Source organism: Diceros bicornis, chromosome 12 (assembly GCF_020826845.1).
Source record: "Diceros bicornis minor isolate mBicDic1 chromosome 12, mDicBic1.mat.cur, whole genome shotgun sequence".
NCBI classification, from domain to species: domain Eukaryota; kingdom Metazoa; phylum Chordata; class Mammalia; order Perissodactyla; family Rhinocerotidae; genus Diceros; species Diceros bicornis.
The window spans coordinates 15,335,855-15,360,227 of record NC_080751.1 but is presented as its reverse complement, the minus strand read 5'-3'; the positions used below and the strand labels follow the sequence as shown (position 1 = coordinate 15,360,227).

The 24,373-nt window shown below is 35.7% G+C and overlaps 1 protein-coding gene across 8 annotated transcripts in view; it reads left to right on the top strand.

Annotated features, from left to right (window-relative positions):
* Positions 1-24,373, top strand: part of ALMS1 (ALMS1 centrosome and basal body associated protein) — a 228,084-nt gene that overhangs the window by 174,265 nt on the left and 29,446 nt on the right. For 7 of the 8 annotated variants that reach the window (XR_009221653.1, XM_058550936.1, XM_058550939.1 and 4 more), the window contains exon 16: positions 11,961-13,123. Coding sequence is in view for 7 of the 8 variants with exons in the window: in XM_058550936.1 (XP_058406919.1) it covers positions 11,961-13,123 (1,163 nt within the window). In the remaining variant the exon portion in view is untranslated. The remainder of the gene's footprint in view (positions 1-11,960; positions 13,124-24,373) is intronic. The other variant, XM_058550937.1, reaches the window with a different exon arrangement.

Here is a 24,373-nt window from a genome sequence, read left to right as displayed (position 1 = left end):
AGGTACTCTTAATATATGATGAGAATGGTACTTTAAAGTCTTCCTCCCCAAAACCTTCAGCCCCATTCTAATCAGGAGAAAAACATCAGACAAACCCAAATGAATGACATTCTACAAAATACCTGACCAGTACTTTTCAAAACTTTTAGGGCCATAAAAAACAAGAAAAGTCTGAGGAACTGTCACAGACCAGAATAACCTAAGGAGACGTAATGACTAAATACAATGTGGTATTCTAGATGAGATTCTGGAACAGAAAAAGGGCATTAGGTATAAACTAAGGAAATCTGATAAAGTATGGACTTTGGTTAATAATAATGTGTCCTTATTGCTTCACTAAATGTAATAAATGTACCATATTAATGTAAGGTGTTAATAATACGGGAAACTGAGTATGGAGTATAGGGAAACTATTTGTACTATCTTCACAGTTTTTCTGTGAATCTAAACTATTCTAAAATTAAATGTTTATTTTAAAAAATTCGTGTATCCCCACTGAAGGGGCCAGCCCGGTGGCATAGCGGTTAAGTGCACGTGTTCTGCTTTGGCAGCCCAGGGTTCACCGGTTCGGATCCCAGGTGCGGACCTACTCACTGCTCATCAAGCCATGCTGAGGTGGCGTCCCACATAGAAGAGCTACAACTCTATAGCTATGATACACAACTATGTATTGGGGCTTTGGGAAGAAAAAAGAAAAAGAGGAAGATTGGCAACAGATGTTAGCACAGGGCCAATCTTCCTAAAAAAAAATTAAAATTAAATAAATGAATAAATAATTCATGTATCCATACTGATATTAAAACAGATAAGATAGATTGGTTAGATAGATAAGCAAACGGGAAGCTCTTCTTTACACTCTAATGCCAACTAAATGTAGAAGGAAAAATAGAGTTAGAAAATTGCCATATTATAACCATGATAGTAATAATAGATTTAAGCAAGAATCATCAGTGGATAATAAAACCATTGAGTGCAGATTTATTGGTGAGCAGGATGTTTATACAGCCTTAAAGTATCTTTCCACATTACTCATTAATTACATAGGGAGGAACAGTTAAAACCTTTACAGTGGAGAACTCTAGGCATCATCTTAACCAAGTAATCAAAGTTAACATCACCAATAATGAGCCAAGGTGAAATTAAGTACTTCCAGGTGTGATGCACTTAAAAAGACACATTACTCATTTAGAATTTTTGTCAAAATGCATAACTTGAATTTAATCAGAATGAAACTCAGACAAACCCAAATTAAAGGACATTCTGCAAATAACTGGTCTGTTCTCTTCAAAAATGTTAGTGTCATGAAGGACAAAAGCTGAAGAACTATTCTAACTTGAAGGAGTCTAAAGAGACATGGCAACTAAATGTACTCATGATCCTAGATTAGATTCTAGCCCAGGGGGAAAAATTGTGAAGGAGTTTTGGAAAAATTGCTGAAATTTGAACATAGACTACACATTAGTATCATATCAATGTTAAATTAAATGTATTTTGTAATTATACCATGGTATATAAGGGAATATCTGTCTTATTAGGGTATTTATGTAACTGTACTGAGTGAGTTTGTCTCTTAGTGAGTGCAGAGCCAAAAAGCACAACCAAGGCCAAAGTAGGTGAAGAAAGGTTTATTGCTTACACAAGCAATGAAGAGCACTGGGGATAACTCCCAAAGTAGTGTCTCCCCAAGCTCAATGCCGGTAGAGACTTTATATAAAAGAAAGCAGGATGTCAAGGTTAATTTGCATAACAACTGTAACAACTGTGTTCCTTTAAGGTGCATGCGTAGCATGTATACATGTTATTACATAACATCACATGATCTAAAAATGGCTGTTTGGACCCTCCCAGAGGAGGAGAATTTAAGATGCTAGTGAGTTAAGGTAACTTTAGGACATCTGGTGCTGGAACAATTTGCTGGAGTCTTTCTGCAAAGGTGTAATTTCTCTGCAAAACAGAACACATAGTTTCTTTTTGTCTGAAAAACACTTGACAAATTATGCATGGTATTAACCAGATCCTCAGTAACCATTTCCTTGCCTGGTTCCTTGGTCACATTTATAATATGGCATATAGGAATGAAAGGACGTGATGTCCACAACTTATTCTCTAATAGCTCAGGTAAAATATTAATAATATTTAGATACTTATAGGTTGTGAAAGAGATAAAGCCAGTGTAGCAAAATGTTAACACTTGGTGAATCTAAGAGAATATATGGAAGTTCATTATACTGTTTTTGCAACTTTTTGGTAGGATAAGAATTTTTTTACAAACTAAAAGGTTTGAAGAATATATAAGATTTACCAGAAAAAGTCTGAAAAAGATGATGGGGATGGTACAGGGTTTGGCTGTATAGGGTATTAAAATGAATTATACAGCAATAATAGTTAAAAGAGACTGAGTGATACATCAATGGAAATAAACTTAAATACAATGAGGATTTACTCTATGATAAAGGTGGCATTTCAGATCAGTTTGGAAAAGATGAATTATTCCACAAGTCATGCCAAGATGCTTAGCTAGCCATTTGGGGGTGGGGATACAGATTTCAATGGTGGCCCTACCTTACTCCTGTAACCAAAATCCATATATTTCAAAGGTCTAAGTGTGAAAGAGAGAGATCATAAAAGTTCTGGATGAAGGCATGGATTATTATTACTTTTCTTATGAAGTGACAAAACCTAGAAGTCGTAAAGGCAGAGATTTGATAAATTTGCCTACATATTACAATTTAAATTTCTGCATGGTAGAAAATACCATATGCAAATTCAATTTATAAATGGAAAGTGGGAAAACAATTTTAAATGGATAAACTTGAGCAAAGGGGGCTAATTTTCTTAATGTGCAAAGAGCTTTTTATAAATCAAAGACAATCTAATAGAAAAACAAAGGACATGAACAGGAATTTTATAGTAAAAGAAATAAATGGCCATTAAAGATATGAAACAATACTTAACCTTTTTAATAATTAAAGAAATATACTAAAACCACAGGGTTTTTTTAAACCTATTAGAATAGCACAGATGAAAGATTTGATGATCCTCAGTATTGTTGGGTGTATGGGGGAAACACATTCAGTGTTAGAAGTGCAAATATGTTGCAACATTTTTTGAGGTGTAGGGCAATTTGGCAATATCCAACTGTTGTGACTTTGTTAAATTAACAGTTGTTAAGTAGAGCCCTGGAGTATCCAATGGTTCAACAAAAGACCACGAGGAAAATTGAAATAGAGTTTATTCCTCACAAGTTCTGGATGAGGTCCGTGGCATGCTTGTAGGAGCCACAGGGGGAGGTCAGGGCAGGGTGCAGGCAGAGAGAGCAGCAGAACCTGGGGCACATGGTTTTAGTAGGGTTTGCACGTGGAGTGCTTTGGGGTTCCCAGGCTAAGGCTGGATTGGTCAATTGAAACCAAAAAGAGCAGAATTTGGGTAAGCTTGGCAGGGGTCTTATCTAAGGGGTGTACGAGGGAAAGGCCCTGGGAGGTGGGGGAGACTGTTTATCACCAGGGTGGTTTAGGGACGCCATATCAGGCACTTACATTTCCTTGTGAGTCTGCAGACTGTTATCTAGGGCATGCACTCAAGGGCGGGGCTAGTGTCAGTTCAAGCCCCTGCAGGCAGCTTGGCCACACAAAATGAATGCTGAGGCAGCAATATTATGGAATTAGTAGTTGATCTAAACTCTCGACGCTGACTAAAATTGAAATAAATGTCCCTTTTCACTCAGCATTTCCGCTTAACTCCACTGAGGAGTTACAAGTATACATATAAAGTTGTACCAAACAAATAAAATTACACACACACACACACACACACACACACAAGGATATTCACTGCAACATTCTTTAGCAGAGTAAATAATTGGAAACAACCTAAACATCTAGTAAAATTATGGTACATCAAATCAGTTAATATAAAATGTATATGCATAAAATATTTCTTTCATTGAACAAATATTTTTGCACTGCTTGGCAGCATTTTATCTAAATGGATATATAAAAACCTGCTTAATAGTTGTTATTGCTGGAAACTAGAGGGAGAGTGGGGGCGGTTCAGGGATAGCAGGGAGACCTTTACTTTTCTCCTTAAATTCTCTGCCTTTACAGTGGACATGTTAAACTTGAATTTTTTAAAAAACAGTGAATCATATTTTCAATGTACTTTGATATATTTGTGGGGAGTTTTGCAAATGCTGTGTGTAAAATTAATTTCATTATCAGAAGTAGATAACCACCTCAACTAATTTGACCTTTACTCTTAAGGAAGTGCCATGAAATGGTGATTATCTAATTCCATTGTTCTGTAGAGTCCTTTATACTCAAGGAATTCAGCTTACTCATTTTCTACTCTTCACTATATATTTTACTTCAGTCCTAAGTCAGTGGGACTGTGTTGATTGAAAATACTGGAGGTTGGAAAAGAAATATATTTTACAGTAATATTATCTATTTCCTTATTCTTTTACTTGCTTTATTTTTTAATGTATTCTACATGGCGCTTTGAAATTTTGCTTCTTTTATCCTGTTGCCATGATGTCCTTCCTGAAATACAGCCATAATCATGTTACTTCTCTGCTCAAAATGGTAAACTGGCTCTTCATTATCGTTAAGAATAAAATTTAAAGTCCTTAACTTAGTGTTCTAGGCTCCGCAGAATTTGGCCCCAAATACCTTCTTTCTTTTCTTTTTTTTTTTTTTTAACAGTTTTATTGTGGAAAGAACACTGAACATGAGATCTACCCTCTTAACAAAATTTTAAGTGTACAATATATTATTGTTGACTGTAGGTACAATGTTGTACAACAGATCTCCAGAACTTATTTGTTTGAAACTTCATGTCTGTTAATTAGTAACTCCCTATTTCCCCTTCCCCTTGTCCCTGGCAACCACCATTCCACTGTTTGGTTCTATGAATTTGACTATTTTAGATATCTCATATAAGTAGAATCATGTAATATTGATCTGTGACTGGCTTATTTGACTTAACATAATGTCCTCAGAGTTCATCTATTATGTCACATATTGCAGAATTTCCTTCTTTTTATATATATACACCACATTTTCTTTATCCATTCATCTGTCAATGGATATTTAGGTTGTTTCCACATCTTGGCTATTGTGAATAATGCTGCAATGAACATGGGAATGCTATATCCCTTTGAGATCCTGATTTCAATTCTTTTGGATAAAAGCCCGTAACTGGGATTGCTGGATCATATGGTAGTTCTATTTTTAATTTTTTGAGGAATCTCCATACTGTTTTCCATAGCAGCTACACCATTTTGCATTCTCACCAATACTTATCTTTTTTTTTTTATAATAGCCATTCTGACAAGTGTGAGATGATATCTCATTGTGGTTTTGATCTGCATTTACCTGAAGATTAGTGATGTTGAGCATTTTTTCATCTTCTTATTGGCCATTTATATGTCTTCTTTGGGGAAATGTCTATTCAAGTCTTTTGCCATTTTTAAATCAGGTCATTAGTTATTTTACTATTTAGTTGTAGGAATTCCTTACATATTTTGGAGATTAACCCTTTATCAGATATATGGTTTGCAAATATTTTCTCTGATTCAATAGATTGCCCTTTGACTTTGTTGATTTTTTCCTTTACTGTGTAGAAGCTTTTTAGTGTGATGTAGTCCCACTTGTTTATTTTTGTTTTTGTTGCCGTACTTTTGGTGTCCTATCCATGAAATCATTCCCAAGGTCAATGTCATGAAGCTTTTCCCCTTTGTTTTCTTCTAGGAGTTTTATAGTTTCAGGTCTTACATTTGAGTCTGTAATCCATTTTGAGTTGATTTTTGTATATGGTGTAAGATAAAGGTACGTTTCTTTCTTTTGCATGTGGACATCCACTTTTCCAACACCATTTATTGAAGAACCTGTTTTTGCCCCGCTCTGTGTTCTAAGCACCCTTGTGGAAGATCAGTTGACTGTATATGCGTGGATTTATTTCTTGGCCCTGAGTATTCTGTTCTGTTGGTCCCAAATAACCTTTCCTACTCCCTTTCCTATTTTCCTCTACTCCCTCTACTTTATAAATTGTATAAGCCATATAAACTGGATGTTTGTTTATTTACTCAGTGCTGTCTCGCTTTTATGCCTTTGCTTCATGCTACTTGATGATGCGGGGGGGGAAAGACCAGCATGATTGCAGTATAATTATCAAGTAGGACAGTGATGCATGGTGAGGTAGAAAAGTTATATAGTATTCGTACACCTTGTTAAGGAGTTTGGGTTTTGTTCTAAGTGTAAGAGAAAGCCAGTGAAAGTTGTTAAATAGAAAATGACTGGTCCAGTTTACATTTTTAAAAGATTACTCCGACCACTATTTGAAGAATAGATTGGAAGAGGACAAGAATGCACAGGAGACCTATTAGAGACATACAGGATTGTGAGAGGAAATGGAGAGAAGTAGACAAATTTATGATTGTTTGGTGAGGGATTAATGGCAGGAGCAAGAAGGTGTGGGAGATGGAAGTGTCAAGAATAACTCCCAGATTTTGGTTTGGGTTTGAGTGATGTGCCATTTACAGAGATGGAGAAGATTGGGAGAGGTACAGGTTTGGAGAAGGCTAGTATAGAGTTCATTTAGGGACATTTAACATTTGAGATGGCTGTGGGATCCAAGTGGGTATATCAAGTATGTAGTTGAATATGTATCTGGAGCTCAAGAGAGAAGACAAGTCATAGCTTGAAATGTAAATTTGAGAGTAGTTAACAGCATAAAGATGGTACTAAAAGCCACAGGGAGAGATGAGATCACCTAGAAAGAGAATATAGAATGAGAACAGCCCTGTAATTGGCCACACGTGGAGGTCATTGATCATCTTAGCAAGAGCAGCTTTAGTCCAATGGTATTATGGCTGTACTCTGATTGGAAAAGTGAATTGGGATAGGGAAAGAGGTAAAGAAAAAGAAAATTATATTTTCCACTTTAGAAGCTTGACTGTAAAGAGGAGCAAAGAAATGGGTCAGTACCTGAAGGAGGATGTAAGAGTTCTTTAAAGATATGCTATAATAAATGATGCTTTCAAGATGTTGGAAATGATCCAGTAAAGAGAGAGAGCCTGGAGATATAAGAGGGATATGATAGGGAAAGGAACAAAGATCTTGAAAGGAAGGTGAGTTGGGCTCCAGAGCATCAGTGGAGGGACTTGCCAGGGACTTGCCTTTGTCGGGGGAAGAGGGAGAATCTCCCTCTGCCCTTTCCCTTAAGGTTCTTCTGGCTGGCCAAATAATCAACAAGACAGGTTAGCAGGAGAAAATAATACCAAGTTTAATAACATGTATACATGGGAGAAAGCAGGGACACTGCGTTTCTCAACACAATAGCAGAAATTCTCGTCTTAAATATCCTTTTCAGCCAATGACAAAGGAGGATTTTGGGGGTGGGGGAGTCAGTTACAGGAGATTACCACTAAAGCACAGTAAACAAGAGTAAGGTTTATTATACAGCCCCAAGGCCTCATCTTCCACATTGATAAGTTACTAGAAATGAGCTCACCCCCCCTTTTTCTCAATACAGAGAGGGAGATACTTTTACAAATGGAGACTTCCCTTGTAAATGATTGTCTGACAACTCCTCGCAGGGCCATCCAAAGAATGTAGCCAGAGAGACAGGACTCCCGATAAGATGGGCTTGTTGGTGCCTTTTCTATTGTAACCTCTATCCTAAATTATCTTTTATAGCAGTCATGATAATAACCCCTTCCTAAAACAGATTTTTTGGTTTTAAATTCTTTAGGCAGTTTGGGAGGGGAAACTCAAATATTTTTCCTGAGCTCTCTGAGTCCTTATTGTCTTCAGCTCGAAATAATCCGCATACCAGAGTGGTGCTTCCTGGGGCAGCTTGCCCTGAGCACCATCACCTTTAAAAGAAGGAGGGATGGTTCTGCTACTGCATGTGAAAAGGCTACAGCTACAGGTGGATTGGCAGAGGGTGGCATTAGGGTTACCTACATGATGATCTCTCTGCCCAAAATGTTCTTCACCTGTTGTCTTTTTTGGTTTAGTTTTCATTTATACTTCACTTTTCAGCCTCTTCAAAGAAGCCTTCTCTAACAACCATTTCCCATTTTAGTTATTTTTACATCACTTTGTTTTTATCCTTCATAGCCCTTAATACAATTTGTAATTATATAGCTGCAATCTCAAATACCTATAGAAACTAAGCAAAACCTTCCAATTTTTAAGCGTTGCTAGATAATTCTAAAATTATAGAGAGCTTTTTTTAAGTTGAGATGAAATTGACATATAACATTGTATTCGTTTTAGGTGTACAACATAATGATTTGATATGTGTACATTGTGAAGTGATTACCACAATAAGTGTAGTTAACATCCATCACCATACATAGTTACAATTTTTTTTTCTTGTGGTGAGAACTTTTAAGATTTACTCTCTTAGCAACTTTCAAATATACAATACAGTATTGTTAACTATAGTCACCATGCCGTATATTACATCCACAGGACTTAGTCATCTTATAACTGGAAGTTTGTAGCTTTTGACAGCCTTCACCTGCCTACCCTTCATCCCCACCTCTGGTAACCACCAATCTGTTCTCTGTATATATGAGCTCAGTTTTGTTTTTCTTTTAGATTCCACGTGTAAGTGAGATCATGCAGTATTTGTCTTTCTCTGTCTGACTTATTTCACTTGGCATAATGCCCCCAAGGTCCATCCATGTTGTTGTAAATGGCAAGATTTCCTTCTTTTTATGGCTGAATAATATTCTTGTGTGTGTCTGTGTGTGTGTGTGTGTATATATATATATACACACACAGCACATTTTCTTTATCCATTCGTCCATAGATGGACACTTAGGTTGTTTCCATATCTTGGCTACTGTAAATAATACCACAGTGAACATAGGGATGCATATATCTTTTGAGTTAGTGTTTTTGTTTTCTTTGGATAAATACACAGAAATAGAATTGCTGAATCATACGGTATTCTATTTTTATTTTTTTGAGGGACCTCCATACCGTTTTCCATAGTGGCTGCAGCAATTTACATTCCCACCAGCAGTGCGCAGAGGTTCCCTTTTCTCCCCATCCTCACCAACACTCTCTTATCTTTTTGATAATAGCCATTCTGACAGGTGTGAGATGATATCTCATTGTGGATTTGATTTGCATTTCTCTGATGATTAGTGATGTTGAGCACCTTTTCATATACCTGTTGGCCATCTGTATGTCTTTGGAAAAATGTCTATTCAGATCTTCTCCCATTTTTAAGTCAGATTATGTTTTTGCTATTGAGTTGTATAAGTTCTGTATCTATTTTGGATATTAATCCCTTATCAGATATATGATTTGCAAATATTTTATCCCTTTTGGTAGGTTGCCTTTTCATTTTGTTGATGGTTTCCTTTGCTATGCAGATGCTTTTTAGTTTGATGTAGTCCCACTTGTTTATTTTTGCTTTTGTTGCCTTTGCTTTTGGTGTCAAACCCAAAAAATCATAGCTAAGACCAATGTCAAGGCACTTACCCACCTTTGTTTTCTTCCAGGAGTTTATGCTTTTAGGTCTTATGTTCAAATCTTTAATCCATTTTGAGTTAATTTTCGTGTATAGTGTAAGATAGTGGTCCAGTTACATTCTTTTGCATGTGGCTGTCCAGTTTTCCCAATACCATTTATTGAAGAGACTATCCTCTACCATTGTATATTCTTGGCTCCTTTGTTGTAAATTAATTGACCTTTTCTGCGTGAGTTTATTTCTGAGCTCTTTATTCGGTACCATTGATCTATGTGTCTGTTTTTATGCCAATAACCATAATGATTTGATTACTATAGCTTGTGATATATAGTTTGAAATCAGGGAGCATGATGCCTCCAACTTTGTTCTTCTTTCTCTAGATTGCTTTGGTTATTTGAAGTCTTTTGTGGTTCCATACAAATTTTATGATTGTTTGTTCTATTCCTGTGAAAAATGCCATTGTAATTTTGATAGGGATTACACTGAGTATTATGGACATTTTAACAATATTAATTCTTCCAATCCATGAGCACAGAATATCTTTCCATTTATTTGTGTCTTCTTCAGCTTCTTTCAACAATGTCTTATAGTTTTGAGTGTACAGGTCTTACAGTGTACAATTTATTCCTAGATTTAAATTTATTCCTAGATATTTTATTCTTTTTGATGCAATTGTAAATGGATTATTTTCTTAATTTCTCTTTCTGTTAGTTCATTATTAGTGGATAGAAATGCAACTGATTTTTGTATATTGATTTTGTATCCTGCAACTTTACTGAATTTTTTTATTAGTTCTAACAGTTTTTTTGTGGAGCCTTTAGAGTTTTCTATGTATAATATCATGTCATCTGCAAATAGAAATAGTTTTGCTTCTTCTGATTTGGATGGCTTTTGTTTCTTTTTCTTGCCCCATTACTCTGGCTAGGACTTCCCATACTATGTTGAATAAAAGTGGTGTAGCTGGGCATCCTTGTCTTGTTCCTGATCTTAGAAGAAAAACTTGCAGCTTTTCACCATTGAGTGTGATGTTAGCTGTGGGCTTGTCACATATGGCCTTTATTATGTTGGGATACATTCCGTCTATAGTTGAGAGTTTTTATCATAAATAGATGTTGAATTTTGTCAAATGCTTTTTCTGCATCTGTTGAGATGATCATATGATTTTTAATAGTTTGTTAATGTGGTCTGTCACATTGATTGATTTACAGATGTTGAACCATCCTTGTATCCCTGGAATAAATCCCATTTGATCATAGTGTATGATCCCTTAAAATATTGTCGAATTTGGTTTGCTGATATTTTGTTGAGGATTTTCGCATCTGTGTTCTTGAAGGATACTGGCTTGTAATTTTCTTTTCTTGTAATGTCCTTGTCTGGGTATCAGGGTAATGCTGGCTTCATAAATTGAGTTTGGAAGTGTTCCTTCTTTTTCTTTTTTTGGAAGAATTTGAGAAGATTTCATATTAATTCGTGTTTAAATGTTTGGTGAAATTCCCCAGTGAAGCCATCTGGTCCTGGGTGTTGTTTCCTTGGGAGGTTTGAGAGTCTAACTTTTATACTTGAGAGATGAAAGCAGATCCCACATATCCCACTGTATTCTGGGGAAATTGCCTTAGGAATTCCCAGGGTATATAATGAAAACTGTGATTGCCAATAATCTATAGTGTGGGTGAAAAAGATCCCAGAGTTACAAGTGTTACTTCGTTGCATGTATACGTCTTTGTTTCTGCCCATGACTTGTAACTCCAGAAATGTGTAGTGATCCCATATTAGTGTTTTTTACTTAAGGTTTATGATTGTAAGATATTATTACATGTAAAAATATCTGTTTTGATACAGAATAATGACTGTCAAAAAGTGAAGATGGAAGAGGGTAAATTTTATGTTAGCTGTATTTTACCACAATAAAAAAAATTTGGGGAAGAATGTGAAGATGGTTCACAGAAAGGAATTTTAAACAGCTCTGAAACATTCAGAGTTGTTTCTTTCTTTATTCCATCCATTTAATTACTGATGATGAAAATGAAGTCTCAAGTTTCTTAGCTGAAAATGAGGTTACCAATACCTGTCTTTCAGTTTTATCAACAAGATTGAATTAAAAGGAAAAAAATAAACAGATATAGAACACATATCATAACACCCCACACATAGCAGGCAGTGAATACACAGCAGCTGCTATTATAATCCGGAAAACTAAAGTGCCTTCCTTGAGGTCACACAGCCAGTCTGTGGCAGAGTCCAGCCCGGAATCCAGGTCTTTGACCCTGAGTCTCTTAAACTTTACTCTGCCAGTCTGGCCGCTAGGCACAAGGGATGAATCCTTTGTGCAGGCAGTGAATTTTCTGAAACTATATAAACTATTCTTTCCTTTGGTCTTTGTTCTATAGCTAAAGAGTTAAGTGTGAATACTCTTTCTGAAGGGAATGCACATATTTTGAAAGTCCTTCAAAATCTTTTTTCCTCCTTTTCAGAGTCCAGACGTCATTCAGAATTTGAAAATACTACCCATTCTGTCTTCAAGTCAGCCAAGTTTTACTTTCATCATCCAGTGCACCTACCAAGTGATCAAGAATTTTGCCATGATTCCTTAGGAAGGAGTGTTTTCATGAAGCATTCTTGGAAAGATTTCTTTCAGCATCATGCAGACAAACAAAGAGAATACACTTGTCTTCCTCCTCCTTATCAAAATGTAGAAAAGACAAAGATGGATTATACCAAAATAGAGAGCCTCAGTATCAATGTAAACTTGGAAAACAAAGAAGTGATGCCTACTACTAAAAATCAGGCCAGAGATTATCCAAATTGTGACAAACAAATTAATGATCCAAAAAGGGGTCATAAGGTGACCCCAGAGCTAACAACTCAGCACACTGTGAGTTTAAATGAGCTGTGGAACAAGTATCAGGAGCGACAGAGGCAACAGAAACCTCCTGAGTTCACTGGCAGGAAAGAACTATCCTTGGTGGAGCGACTTGATCGTTTGGCTAAACTTCTTCAGAGTCCCATCACACATTCTCTGTGGCCCTCGGAAAGTACACAGGATGATAGCAGAGGGGAACGAGATGTTAAGGAATGGAGTGGTAGACAGCAACAGCAGAAAAACAAGCTTCAGCAAAAGAAGCGGTGTAAAAGCCTAGAGAAATGCAATAAAAACACAGGAGATCTTAAAAAAACCAAGGTGCTTTCTACTCATCAAGGTAGGAGGTCCAATCAGATTAAAATTGAACAGATTAAATTTGATAAATATATTCTGAGAAAACAGCCAAGTTTTCACTATATAAACAACACTTCAGATTCTAGAGTCTCAGAGGAGAGTGAGCTGCTCACAGAATCTGCCACCAACATCCTCTCTACCACCACTTCTCCTGCGGAATCAGATACATTGACCCAAACAGATAAAGAGGTGACTTTGCATGAGAGGAGCAGCTCTATTTCTACCATTGACACTGCTCGATTGATCCAAGCTTTTGGCCATGAAAGAGTTTGTTTGTCACCCAGGCGAATTAAATTATACAGCAGCATCACTGACCATCAGAGGAGATACCTTGAGAAACGAAGTAGGAAGAACAAGAAAGTTTTGAATACAGGTCATCCCCTAATGACTTCTGAGCACACCAGAAGGAAACACCTCCAGGTACATGGCTACAAATTCCATCTGGCAATGTGACTGCCTTTTTCATGGACTTTTTCATTAAGCTTTGCACACAGGTGAAAAAAAACCAATTGCCCTTTCCTCACTATAACATTTCTTACCAACTGGAAAAGAGTGAGAAAGTGTGGTACAGTGCTATTGTGAGTTGTCATTCTTTTCATCACCACCCATTACGAATTACCCTTTGGATAAAGGGCTTTGCTGCTAAATTCTTCAGAATCTGCAAAGTATAACCCTGGCATAGGGGAGCTTCGAGTTTAGAATGACCTCCATTCTGCACATCATTGCCTGTTTTTTTTTAAATTTGTTTGGTTTTTGTTTGTTTATTCCTTCTTGTCTTTCAAGAAATTCTGAGGTGCTTTTAAGCACATACAGCACATACACACATACATATATAAGTAATACAATATGATCTTTTTTAAGTAAATGAAGAATTGGAATGACAGAAAATTAAATTGAAGCCAGGGAGGGGTGAGCTACAACATGATTTTAAAAAATAAATAACAAAGAATTGTGAGTGATGGGAAAACACATTGAAGCCAGAGGGGAGATAAATATACCTTGTGAATATGGTTGCTAGAAGTGAGTCACAAATTTCACTTTATGTTTTCTAGCAGTTGGTGTTGCTAGAATTTTGTGATCAATTACATGAGTCTATAATATAAAAACAAATTTTCAAAAGCATTACAGATATTTCTGGTACTAAGACCTAAGAGAAATTTCTCTCATCTGTCCTCCTAAAGAAGGCACCGCAGTGTAACAGAGCCCCCAGCAATATCCTTACGATAGGTTCAGTAACAACACCCATAAGGCTAATATGGCCTTAGTTTAGGGAGTTCAGTAAAGGCAAATCTCGAGGTGTGAACAAATGCAAACCAATACCTCAAACTAAGAATAAAATTTGGGGTATCTAGAAAAGTGTTCTCCAAAGAGGAATGCTTACAAAATAGTTCTTTAGAATATAGAAGAAAGAAAAATATTAGATTTATATTCATTTTTCTCAACCTTTTAAAATTTATATTTTTGTATATGTTTTATAATATATCAGTACAGTAGTAATATATAGTTTATAAGTAAATACCTACTTTGGTAATTTGTGCTCAAAAATATTTTGTCAGTAGGACCACATGATCAAAAAATCTGGAGACCACTAGTCTAGAAAGGAGGCACAAGACATTCATACAATTTACCATAAATATTAATTCTAATATTAATAATTCTGTGATGTTAATAATATATTATTAATATCATAATGCATAAATAATAATTGAGATTTTGGTAGGTATTAAATGACAGTGATTACATATATAAATAGTACAATATAACTTTTTTTTTAAAGTGAAGAATTGGGAATGGCACAAACTAAGGCTTTTTGTCCCATAGAGGAAATAGGGGGAAAGGATCCAGGTAGAGGATTTTTTGTATGTGTGGTAAAATACATACACATAACATAAAGTTTACAATTTTAACATGTACACTTCAGTAGCACTGAGTATATTTACAGTGTTTTACAGCCATCACCACTATCTAGTTTGAGAACTTTTTCATCACCCCAGTGGAAACCTTATACTTAATAAGCAGTCACTCTCTGTTCCCCCTTCTAACCAGCCCCTGACAACCACTAATCTATTCTCTGTCTCTATGAACTTACCTATTCTGGTTATTTCATATAAATGGAATCATACAATATGTGACCTTTATGTCAGGCTTCTTTCACTTGAACATAATGTTTTTAAGGTTAATATTCTAGCATGTATCAGTATTTCATTGCTTTTTATGGTTGAATAATATTTCATTGTATGTATATACTACATTTTATTTATCCATTCATCCATTCATGGACATTTGGGGTGTTTCCACCTTTTGGCTTTTATGTATAGAGCTGATATGAACATTTGTGTAGAAGTTTTTGTTTGAACACCTGTATGCAGTTCTTTCGGGTATATACTTAGGAGTGGAAATACTGGGTTATGTCGGTAATTCTATGTTTAGCTTATTGAGGAACTGCCAAACAGTTTCCCACAGTGGCTATACTATTTTACGTTCTCACCAGCAAATATCTGAGAGTTCCAGTTTCTCTACATTCACCAACACTTATCTTTTTTTTTTGCCATCCTAGTGGGTATGAAAAGGTATCTCATATTCGTTGTCATTTTGATTGTGGTTTTGATTTGCCTTTCCCTTTCCCTAATAACGTTAAGCATCTTTTCATGTGCTTGTCAGCCATTTGTATATCTTCTATGGAGAAATGTATATCCTAGTCTTTTCCCACTTTTTAATTAGGTTGTCTTTTTGCTTTTGAGTTGTAAGTGTTCTTATATCTTTTGTATTGTAGGCCCTTATCACATGGATAATTGGCAAATATTCGCTCCCACTCTCTGGGTTGTCTTTTCACTCACAAATTACCGTCCTTTGGTGCACAGCAGTTTACTTTTGATCAAGTCTCAGTGTACCTGTTTTTTATTTTGTTGTTTGTGCTTTTGGTATCCTGTCTAAAAAACCATTACTAAATCCAAAGTTATAAAGATTTGTCCCTATATTTTCTTGTAATAATTTTATACTTTTAGCTCTTTCATTTGCGTCTTTGACGTATATTGAGTTAATTTTTGTATGTGGTATGAGATAAGAGTCAAACATCATTGTTTCCCACGTGGATATCCAATTTTCTCAGCACCAGTTGTTGAAGAGAATATGCTTTCCCATTGAATGGTCTTGGCACCCTTGTCAAAAATCAGTTGACTATATATATGAGGCCTTATTTCTGGGCTCTCAGTTCTATTCCTTTGATCTACATGCCTATCCATATGCCATTACTACACTGTTTTGGTTACTGTGGCTTTGTAGTAAGTTTTAAAATTGAGAAATGTGAGTCTTCCAACTTTGTTCTTTTTTAAGATTGTTTTGGCTATTCAGGTCCCTTGTGTCTCCATAAGAATTTTAGGATCAGCTTTTCAATTTCTACCAAAAAGGTTGTTGGGATTTTGATATTAATTGCATTAAATCTGTAGGTTGCTTTGGGGTTTATTGCCATTACAATATTAAATCTTCCAATCCATGAATACAGGATGGCTTTCAATTTATTTAGGTCTTTAATTTCTTCCAGCGATGTTTTGTAGTTTTCTGTGTACAAGTCTTATACCTTCTTGGTTAAATTTTTCCCTCAGTATTTGCTTCTGTTGTTTTCTTTCTTTTTTTATTATTTTTAATTTTGGTAAAATACGTATAACAAAATTTATTATCTTAACTATTTTTAAGTGTGCAGTTTAGTGTATTAAGTGCATTCATATTATTGTGCAAACATCACAATCATCCATCTCTAGAACTCTTTTCATCTTGTGAAACCGAAACTCTATACCCACTCAAACAACAGCTTCCCATTCTACCTTATGCTCAGCCCCTGGCAACCGCCATTCTACTTTCTGTCCCTATGAGTTTGACGACTCTAGGTACCTTATATAAGTGAAATCATACAGTATTTATCTTTTAGTAACAGGCTTATTTCACTTAGCATGATGTTCTCAAGGTTCATCCACGTTGGAACATGTAAAAGTATTTTCTTCCTTTTTAAAGCTAAACGGTATTCCATTGTATATGTATACCACATTTTGCTTATCCATTTATCCATCAATAGACACTTGGGTTACTTCCACCTTTTCACTATTGTGAATAATGCTGCTGTGAATATGGGTGTACAAATATCTGTTCAAGACCCTGCTTTCAATTTTGGGGAGTATATATCTAGAAGTGGAATGGCTGGATCATATGGCAATTCTATTTTTAGTTATTTGAGGAAACACCCTACTGTTTTCCACAGCAGCTGCACCATTTTACAGTCCCACAAACAGTGCACAAGGGTTCTAATTTATTTACATTCTTGCCAACACTTGTTATTTTCTGTTCTTTTCTTAGAGTAGCCTTCCTAACGGGTGTGAAATGGTGTCTCGCTGTGGTTTTAGTTTGTTGTTCCCTGATGATTAGTGATGTTGAGCATCTTTATGTGCTTATTAGTTATTTGTATATCATCTTTGGAGAAATATCTGTTCAAGTCCTTTGCCTGTTTTTTAACTGGGTTGTTTTTTTGTTGAGTTATAGGAGTTTATATTTTCTGGATAGTAACCTCTTATCAGATATATAATTTGCAAATATTCTCTCTCATTCCATGGGTTGCCTTTTTACTCTGTTGATTGTGTCCTTGGATTCACTGATGTTTTTAATTTAGATGAAGTCCAATTTGTCTGTTTTTGCTTTTTTTTTTCCCTCTGCTTTTGGTGTCATAGCCAGGAAATCATTGCTAAATCCAATGTCGTTAGGATTTTCTCTTCTTTTCTTCTAAGAGTTTTATGGTTTTAGATCTTATGTTTAGGTCTTTAATCCATTTTGAGGTAATTTTTGTATATGGTGCAAGGTAAGGCTCGAACTTCATTCTTTTGCATCTAGGTGTCTGGTTGTTCCAGCACCATTTGTTGAAAAAAGACTTGTCTTTTCCCCGTTGAATGGTTTGGCACCCTTGTCAAAAATAATTTGACCATATATGTGAGGGTTTATTTCTGGGCTTGCTATTCTGTTCCATTGGTCTATATGTCTTTCTTTATGCCAGTACCACACTGTTTGGGTTTACTGTATGTTAGTAGTAAATTTTGAAATCAGGAAGTGTAAGACCTCCAACTTTGTTCTTCTTTTTCAAGACTGTTTTGGCTACTTGGGGTCCCTTGAGAGTCCATATGAATTTTAGTAAATATTTTTGTTGCTATTTTAAGTGCAGTTGTTTTCTTAATTTCATTTTTAGACTGTTTATTGCTAGTGTATAGATACACAACTGATTTTCACATGTTTGACTCATATCCTGTAACCTCACAGAATTCATTTATTAATTCTAACAGTTTTCTTGTGGATTCTTTAGGATTTTCTACATATAAGATCATGTCGTCTGTGACTAATGATAGTCTTAGTTTCTCCTTTCCAATTTGGATGCCCTTTATTTTTCTTGCCTAATTGGTCTGGCTAGAACTTCCAGTAGTGTGTCAAATAGAAGTGGCAAAAGCAGGCATCATTGTCTTGTTCATGATCTTAGAAGGAAAGCATTCAGCCTTTCACCACTGAAAATGATGTTGTCTGTGGGTTTTCATATATGACCTTTATCATGTTGAATAAGCTCCCTTTTTTCCTATTTTGATGAGCGTTTTTACCATGAAAGGATTTTGTTTTTTGCCAGGTGATTTGGCGTCTATTGAGATGACCATCTGGGTTTTTTTTTCCCCCTTTTATTCTATTAATATGGTGTATATTGGTAACTGTGTGTTGAACCAACCTTGAATTCCTGGGATAAATCCCATTTGGTCATCATATATAATCCTTTCCATATGCTGTTGGGTTCAGTTTGCTAAAATTTTGAAGAGGACTTTTGCATCTCTATTTGTAAGGGATATTGATCTGTAGTTTTCTTGTGATATCTTTGCTTTTGGTATCAGAGTAATACTGGCCTCATAGAATGAGTTATAACATTTTCCCTCATATTCTATTTTTTGGATGAGTTTGAGAAGAATTGATATTAATGACTGATGTTAATTCCTCTCTAAATATTTTGTAGAATTCCCCCAGGGAAATCTTATCACTGCTTCAATCTTCTTGTTGCAGGTCTATTCAGATTTTCTATTTCTTCTTGAGTCCGTTTTTATACTTTGTGTGTTTCTAAGAATTTTTCTATCTCAGTTGTTTTTCTAGTCTCTATTTCATTTATCTTCACTCTAATCTTCATTATTTACTTCTGCTTGCTTCAGGTTTAGTTTGCTCTTCTTTCTCTAATTCCTTATAGTTTAAAGGTACATTATTGGTTTGAAATTATTGTTTCGTTTTTAACATCGGTATTTACAGCTATAAGTTTTCCTCTGAGCACTGCTTTTGCAGATACAAATTTCCTTTTAAACTCTGCCTTCACTACATCCCGTAAGTTATGGTATGTTTTGTTTTCACTTTCATTCATCTCTAAGTATTTTCTGCTCTCCCTTTTAATTTCTTCTTTGACCATTAATAGTTTAAGACTTGTTTAATTACCACATATTTGTTTATTTTACAAATTTCTTGCTGTTATTGATTTCTAATTTCATTCTCTTATGGCCAAAGAATATACTTTCTATTATTTCAGTTCTCTTAAATTTGTTGTGACTTGTTTTATGGCCTAGCATATGGTCTCATCTGGAGAATTTCCATGTGCACTTGAGAAGAATTGTGTATTCTGCTCTTCTTGGTTGGAGTGTTCTGTATGTGTCTATTAGGTCTAGTTGGTTTATAGTGTTGTTCAAGTCCTCTATTTTATTGGTCTTTTGTCTACTTTTTCTATCTATACTGAAAGTGATGTATGGAAGTTTACACTTGTTAATGTGGAACTGTCTATTTCTCCATTCAATTCTGTCCATTTTTGCTTTATATATTTTGAGACTCTATTGTCAAATGTGTATATGATCATAATTGTTATATCTTCCACATTTGAGTAAAATCATATGGTGTGTGTCTTTCTCTGGCTTATTTCACTTAACATAATACCCTCAAGGTCCATTCATGTTGTTGCAAATGGAACGATTTTGTCTTTTTTATGGCTCAGTAGTATTCCATTGTGTGTATGTATATATACCGCATCTTCTTTATCCAGTCATTGGTCAGTGGGAATTTGGGTTGCTTCTACATCTTGGCTATTGTGAATAATGCTGCAATTAACATAGGGGTGCATAAGTCTCTTTGAATTGTTGATTTCAAGTTCTTTGGATAGATACACAGTAGTGGGATAGCTGGGTCATATGCAATTTCTATTTTTAATTTTTTGAGAAATCTCCATATTGTTTTCCATAGTGGCAGCACCAGTTTGCAATCCCACCAACAGTGTATGAGGGTTCCCTTCTCTCCACATCCTCTCCAACACTTGTTATTTTTTGTCTTGTGATTATAGCTATTCTAACAGGTGTAAGGTGATATCTTAGTGTAGTTTTGATTTGCATTTCCCTGATGGTTAGTGGTTTTGAACATCTTTTCATGTGCCTTTTGGCCATCTGTATATCTTCTTTGGAAAAATGTCTGTTTAGATCCTCTGCCTGTTTTTTGATTGGGTTGTTTTTTTTGTTGTTGTTCAGTTTTGTGTGAGTTCTTTATATATTTGGAGATTAACCCCTTTTTGGATATATGATTTGCATATATTTTCTCCCAGTTGGTGGGTTGTCTTTTCATTTTGTTCCTGGTTTCCTTTGCCTTGCAGAAGCTCTTTAGTCAGATGAAGTCCCACTTGTTTGTTTTTTCTTTTGTTTCCCTTGTCCAAGTAGACATGGTATTCAAAAAGATCCATCTAAGACCGATGTCAAAGAGTGTACTGCCTATATTTTCTTCTAGGAGTTTTATGGTTTCACATCTTACCTTCAGGTCTTTGATCCATTTTGAATTAATTTTTGTGTATGGCAAAAGATAATGGTCACTTTCATTCTTTTACATGTGGCTGTCCAGTTTTCCCAGCACCATTTATTGAAGAGACTTTCCTTTCTCCTTCGTGTGTTCTTAGCTCCTTTGTCAAAGATTAGCTTTTTGTGGATGTGTGGTTTTATTTCTGGGCTTTCACTTCTGTTCCTGATGTGTGTGTGTCTGTTTTTCACCAGTACCATGCTGTTTTGATTACTATAGCTTTGTAGTATATTTCGAAGTCAGGGATTGTGATGCCTCCAGCTTTGTTCTTTTTTCTCAGGATTGCTTTAGCTATTTGGGGTCTTTTGTTGCCCCATATGAATTTTAGGATTCTTTGTTCTATTTCTGTGAAGAATGTCGTTGGAATTCTGATTGGGATTGCATTGAATCTGTAGATTGCTTTAGGTAGTATGAACATTTTAACTATATTCTTCCAATCTATGTGCATGGAATATCTTTCCATTTCTTTATGTCATCATCGATTTCTTTTAATAATGTCTTATAGTTTTCATTGTATAGGTGTTTCACCTCCTTGGTTAAATTTATTCCTAGATATTTTATTCTTTTTGTTGTGATTGTAAATGGGATTGTATTCTTGAGTTCTCTTTCTGTTAGTTTGTTATTAGAGTATAGAAATGCAACTGATTTTTGTAAGTTGATTTTGTACCCTGCAACTTTGTTGTAGTTGTTAATTATTTCTAAGAGTTTTCCAATGGATTCTTTAGGGTTTTCTATATATAAAATCATGTCGTCTGCAAACAGTGAGAGTTTCACTTATCATTGCCTATTTGGATTCCTTTTATTTCTTTTTCTTGCCTAATTGCTCTGGCCACAACCTCCAGTACTATGTTGAATAGGAGTGGTGAGAGCAGGCACCCTTGTCTCGTTCCTATTCTCAGAGGGATGGCTTTCGGTTTTTCCCCATTGAGTATGATTTTGGCTGTGGGTTTGTCATATATGGCCTTTCTTTTGTTGAGGTACTTTCCTTCTATACCCATTTTATTGAGAGTTTTTATCATAAATGGATGTTGAATCTTGTCAGATGCTTTCTCTGCATCATGTGGTTTTTATTCCTCATTTTTTTAATGTGGTGTATCACGTTGATTGGTTTGCAGATGTTGAACCATTCCTGTGTCCCTGGTATAAATCCCACTTGATCATGGTGTATGATCCTTTTAATGTATTGCCGTATTTGGTTTGCCAATATTTTGTTGAGGATTTTTGCATCTATGTTCATCAGCGATATTGGCCTATAATTTTCCTTCTTTGTGTTGTGCTTGTCTGGCTTTGGGATCAGGGTGATGTTGGTCTTGTGAAGTGTGTTAGGAAGTATTCCGTCTTCTTCAAATTTTTGGAATACTTTGAGAAGGATGGGTGTTAAATCTTCTTTGAATGTTTGTTAGAATTCTCCAGAGAAGCCATCTGGTCCTGGAGTTTTATTTTTTGGGAGGTTTTTGATTACTGTTTCAATCTCTTTATTTGTGATTGGTCTATTCAGATTCTCTATTTCTTCTTGATTCAGTTTTGGGAGGTTGTATGAGTCTTAAGAATTTATCCATTTCTTCTAGATTGTCCAATTTGCTGGCATATAGTTTTTCATAGTATTATCTTATAATCCTTCGTATTTCTGTGGTATCCATTATAATTTCTCCTCTTTCATTTCTTTTTTTTAATTTTATTTATTTATTTTTTTCCCTCCAAAGCTCCAGCGGATAGTTGTATGTCATAGCTGCACATCCTTCTAGTTGCTGTATGTGGGACGCGGCCTCAGCATGGCCAGAGAAGCGGTGCATCGGTGTGCGCCCGGGATCTGAACCCGGGCCGCCAGCAGTGGAGCGCGTGCACTTAACCGCTAAGCCACAGAGCCGGCCCTCCTCTTTCATTTCTAAGTTTATTTATTTGAGCCTTCTCTCTCCTTTTTAGTGAGTCTGGCTAAAGGTTTGTTGATTTTGTTTATCTTCTCAAAGAACCGGCTCTTAGTTTCATTGATCCTTTCTACTGTTTGTTTGTTTGTTTTTTGGTTTCAATTTCATTTATTTCTGCTCGAATTTTTATTATTTTCTTCCTTCTGCTGACTTTGGGCTTTGTTTGTTCTTCTTTTTCTAATTCTGTTAGGGTAGTAAAAGATTGTTTATTTGAGATTTTTCTTGTTTGTTAAGGTGAGCCTGTATTGCTATGAATTTCCTTCTTAGGACCGCTTTTGCTGCATCCCATATGAGTTGGTATGGTGTATTTTCATTTTCATTTGTCTCTAGATGTTTTTTGATTTCTCCTTTAATTTCTTTTTTTTTTTTTATTTTTTTTTTATTTTTTCCCCCAAAACCCCAGTAGATAGTTGTATGGCATAGCTGCACATCCTTCTAGTTGCTGTATGTGAGACACGGCCTCAGCATGGCCGGAGAAGTGGTGCGTCAGTGCGCGCCCGGGATCCAAACTCGGGCCGCCAGTAGCGGAGCGCGCGCACTTAACCGCTAAGCCACGGGGCCGGTTCCTCCTTTAATTTCTTCAATGATCCATTGGTTGTTTAGTAGCATGTTGTTTAGTCTTCATATATTTGTCACTTTCCTAGCTTCTTTCTTGTAGTTGATTTCTAGTTTCATAGCATTGTTGTCGCAAAAGATGCTTGATATGATTTCAGTCTTCTTAAATTTATTGAAGCTTGCCTTGTTTCCCAGCATATGGTCTATGCTTAAGAATGTTCCATGTGCACTTGAGAAGAATGTGTATTCTGCTGTTTTGGGATGGAGTGTGCTGTATATATCTATTAGGTGCCTCTGGTCTAGTTTTTCATTTAGTTCCACTATTTCCTTGTTGACATTCTGTCTGGATGGTCTATCCCTTGATGTAAGTGGGGTGTTAAGGTCTCCTACTATTATTGTGTTGTTTTTAATATCTCCTTTTACGTTTGTTAACAGTTGCTTTATGTTCGTTGGTGCTCTTGTGTTGGGTGCATATATATTTATAAGTGTTATGTCTTCTTGGTGGAGTGTCCCTTTTATCATTATATACTGCCGCTCTTTGTCTCTCATTGCCTGTTTTATCTTGAATTCTACTTTGTCTGATATAAGTATGGCAACAGCTGCTTTCTTTTGTTTGCCTTTAGCTTGGAGTATTGTCTTCCATCCCTTCACTCTGAGCCTGTTGTCTTTAGAGCTGAGATGTATTTCCTGGAGGTAGCATATTGTTGAGTCTTGTTTTTTGATCCATCCCGCCATTGTGTGTCTTTTGATTGGAGAATTCAATCCATTTACTTTTCGAGTGATTATTGATATATGAGGGCTTACTGCTGCCAGTGTATCACTCATTTTCCGGTTGTTCTGTATTTCCCTTATTTTCCGTCCCATGTATTTCAGACCGCCAATTCAGTTTGGTAGTTCTCTATGACACTTTTCTCTTATCATTGCTGTCTCTGTTCTGATTATTTATTTAGTGGTTACCATGAGGTTTGTGTAAAAAATCTTGTAGATGAGATAGTCCATTTTCTGATTGCCTCTTATTTCCTTAGTCTAAGCCTATTCCATCCCTATCCTCTTCCCCTTCTAAGTTATTTTTGTCTCTTGTAACAATTTTTAACTTAAAATCTCTTTGGTCTGATGTTAGTATAGCCACCCCTGCTCCCTTTTGATTTCTATTTGCATGGAGTATCGTTGTCCATCCTTTTACTTTCAAACACTGTATCTTTGGATCTAAAGTGAGTCTTTTTTAGAACATGTATAGGTGGATCATGTTTTTTAAAATCCAGTCTGCCATCTCTGTCTTTTAATTAGAGAATTTAATCCATTTACATTTAAA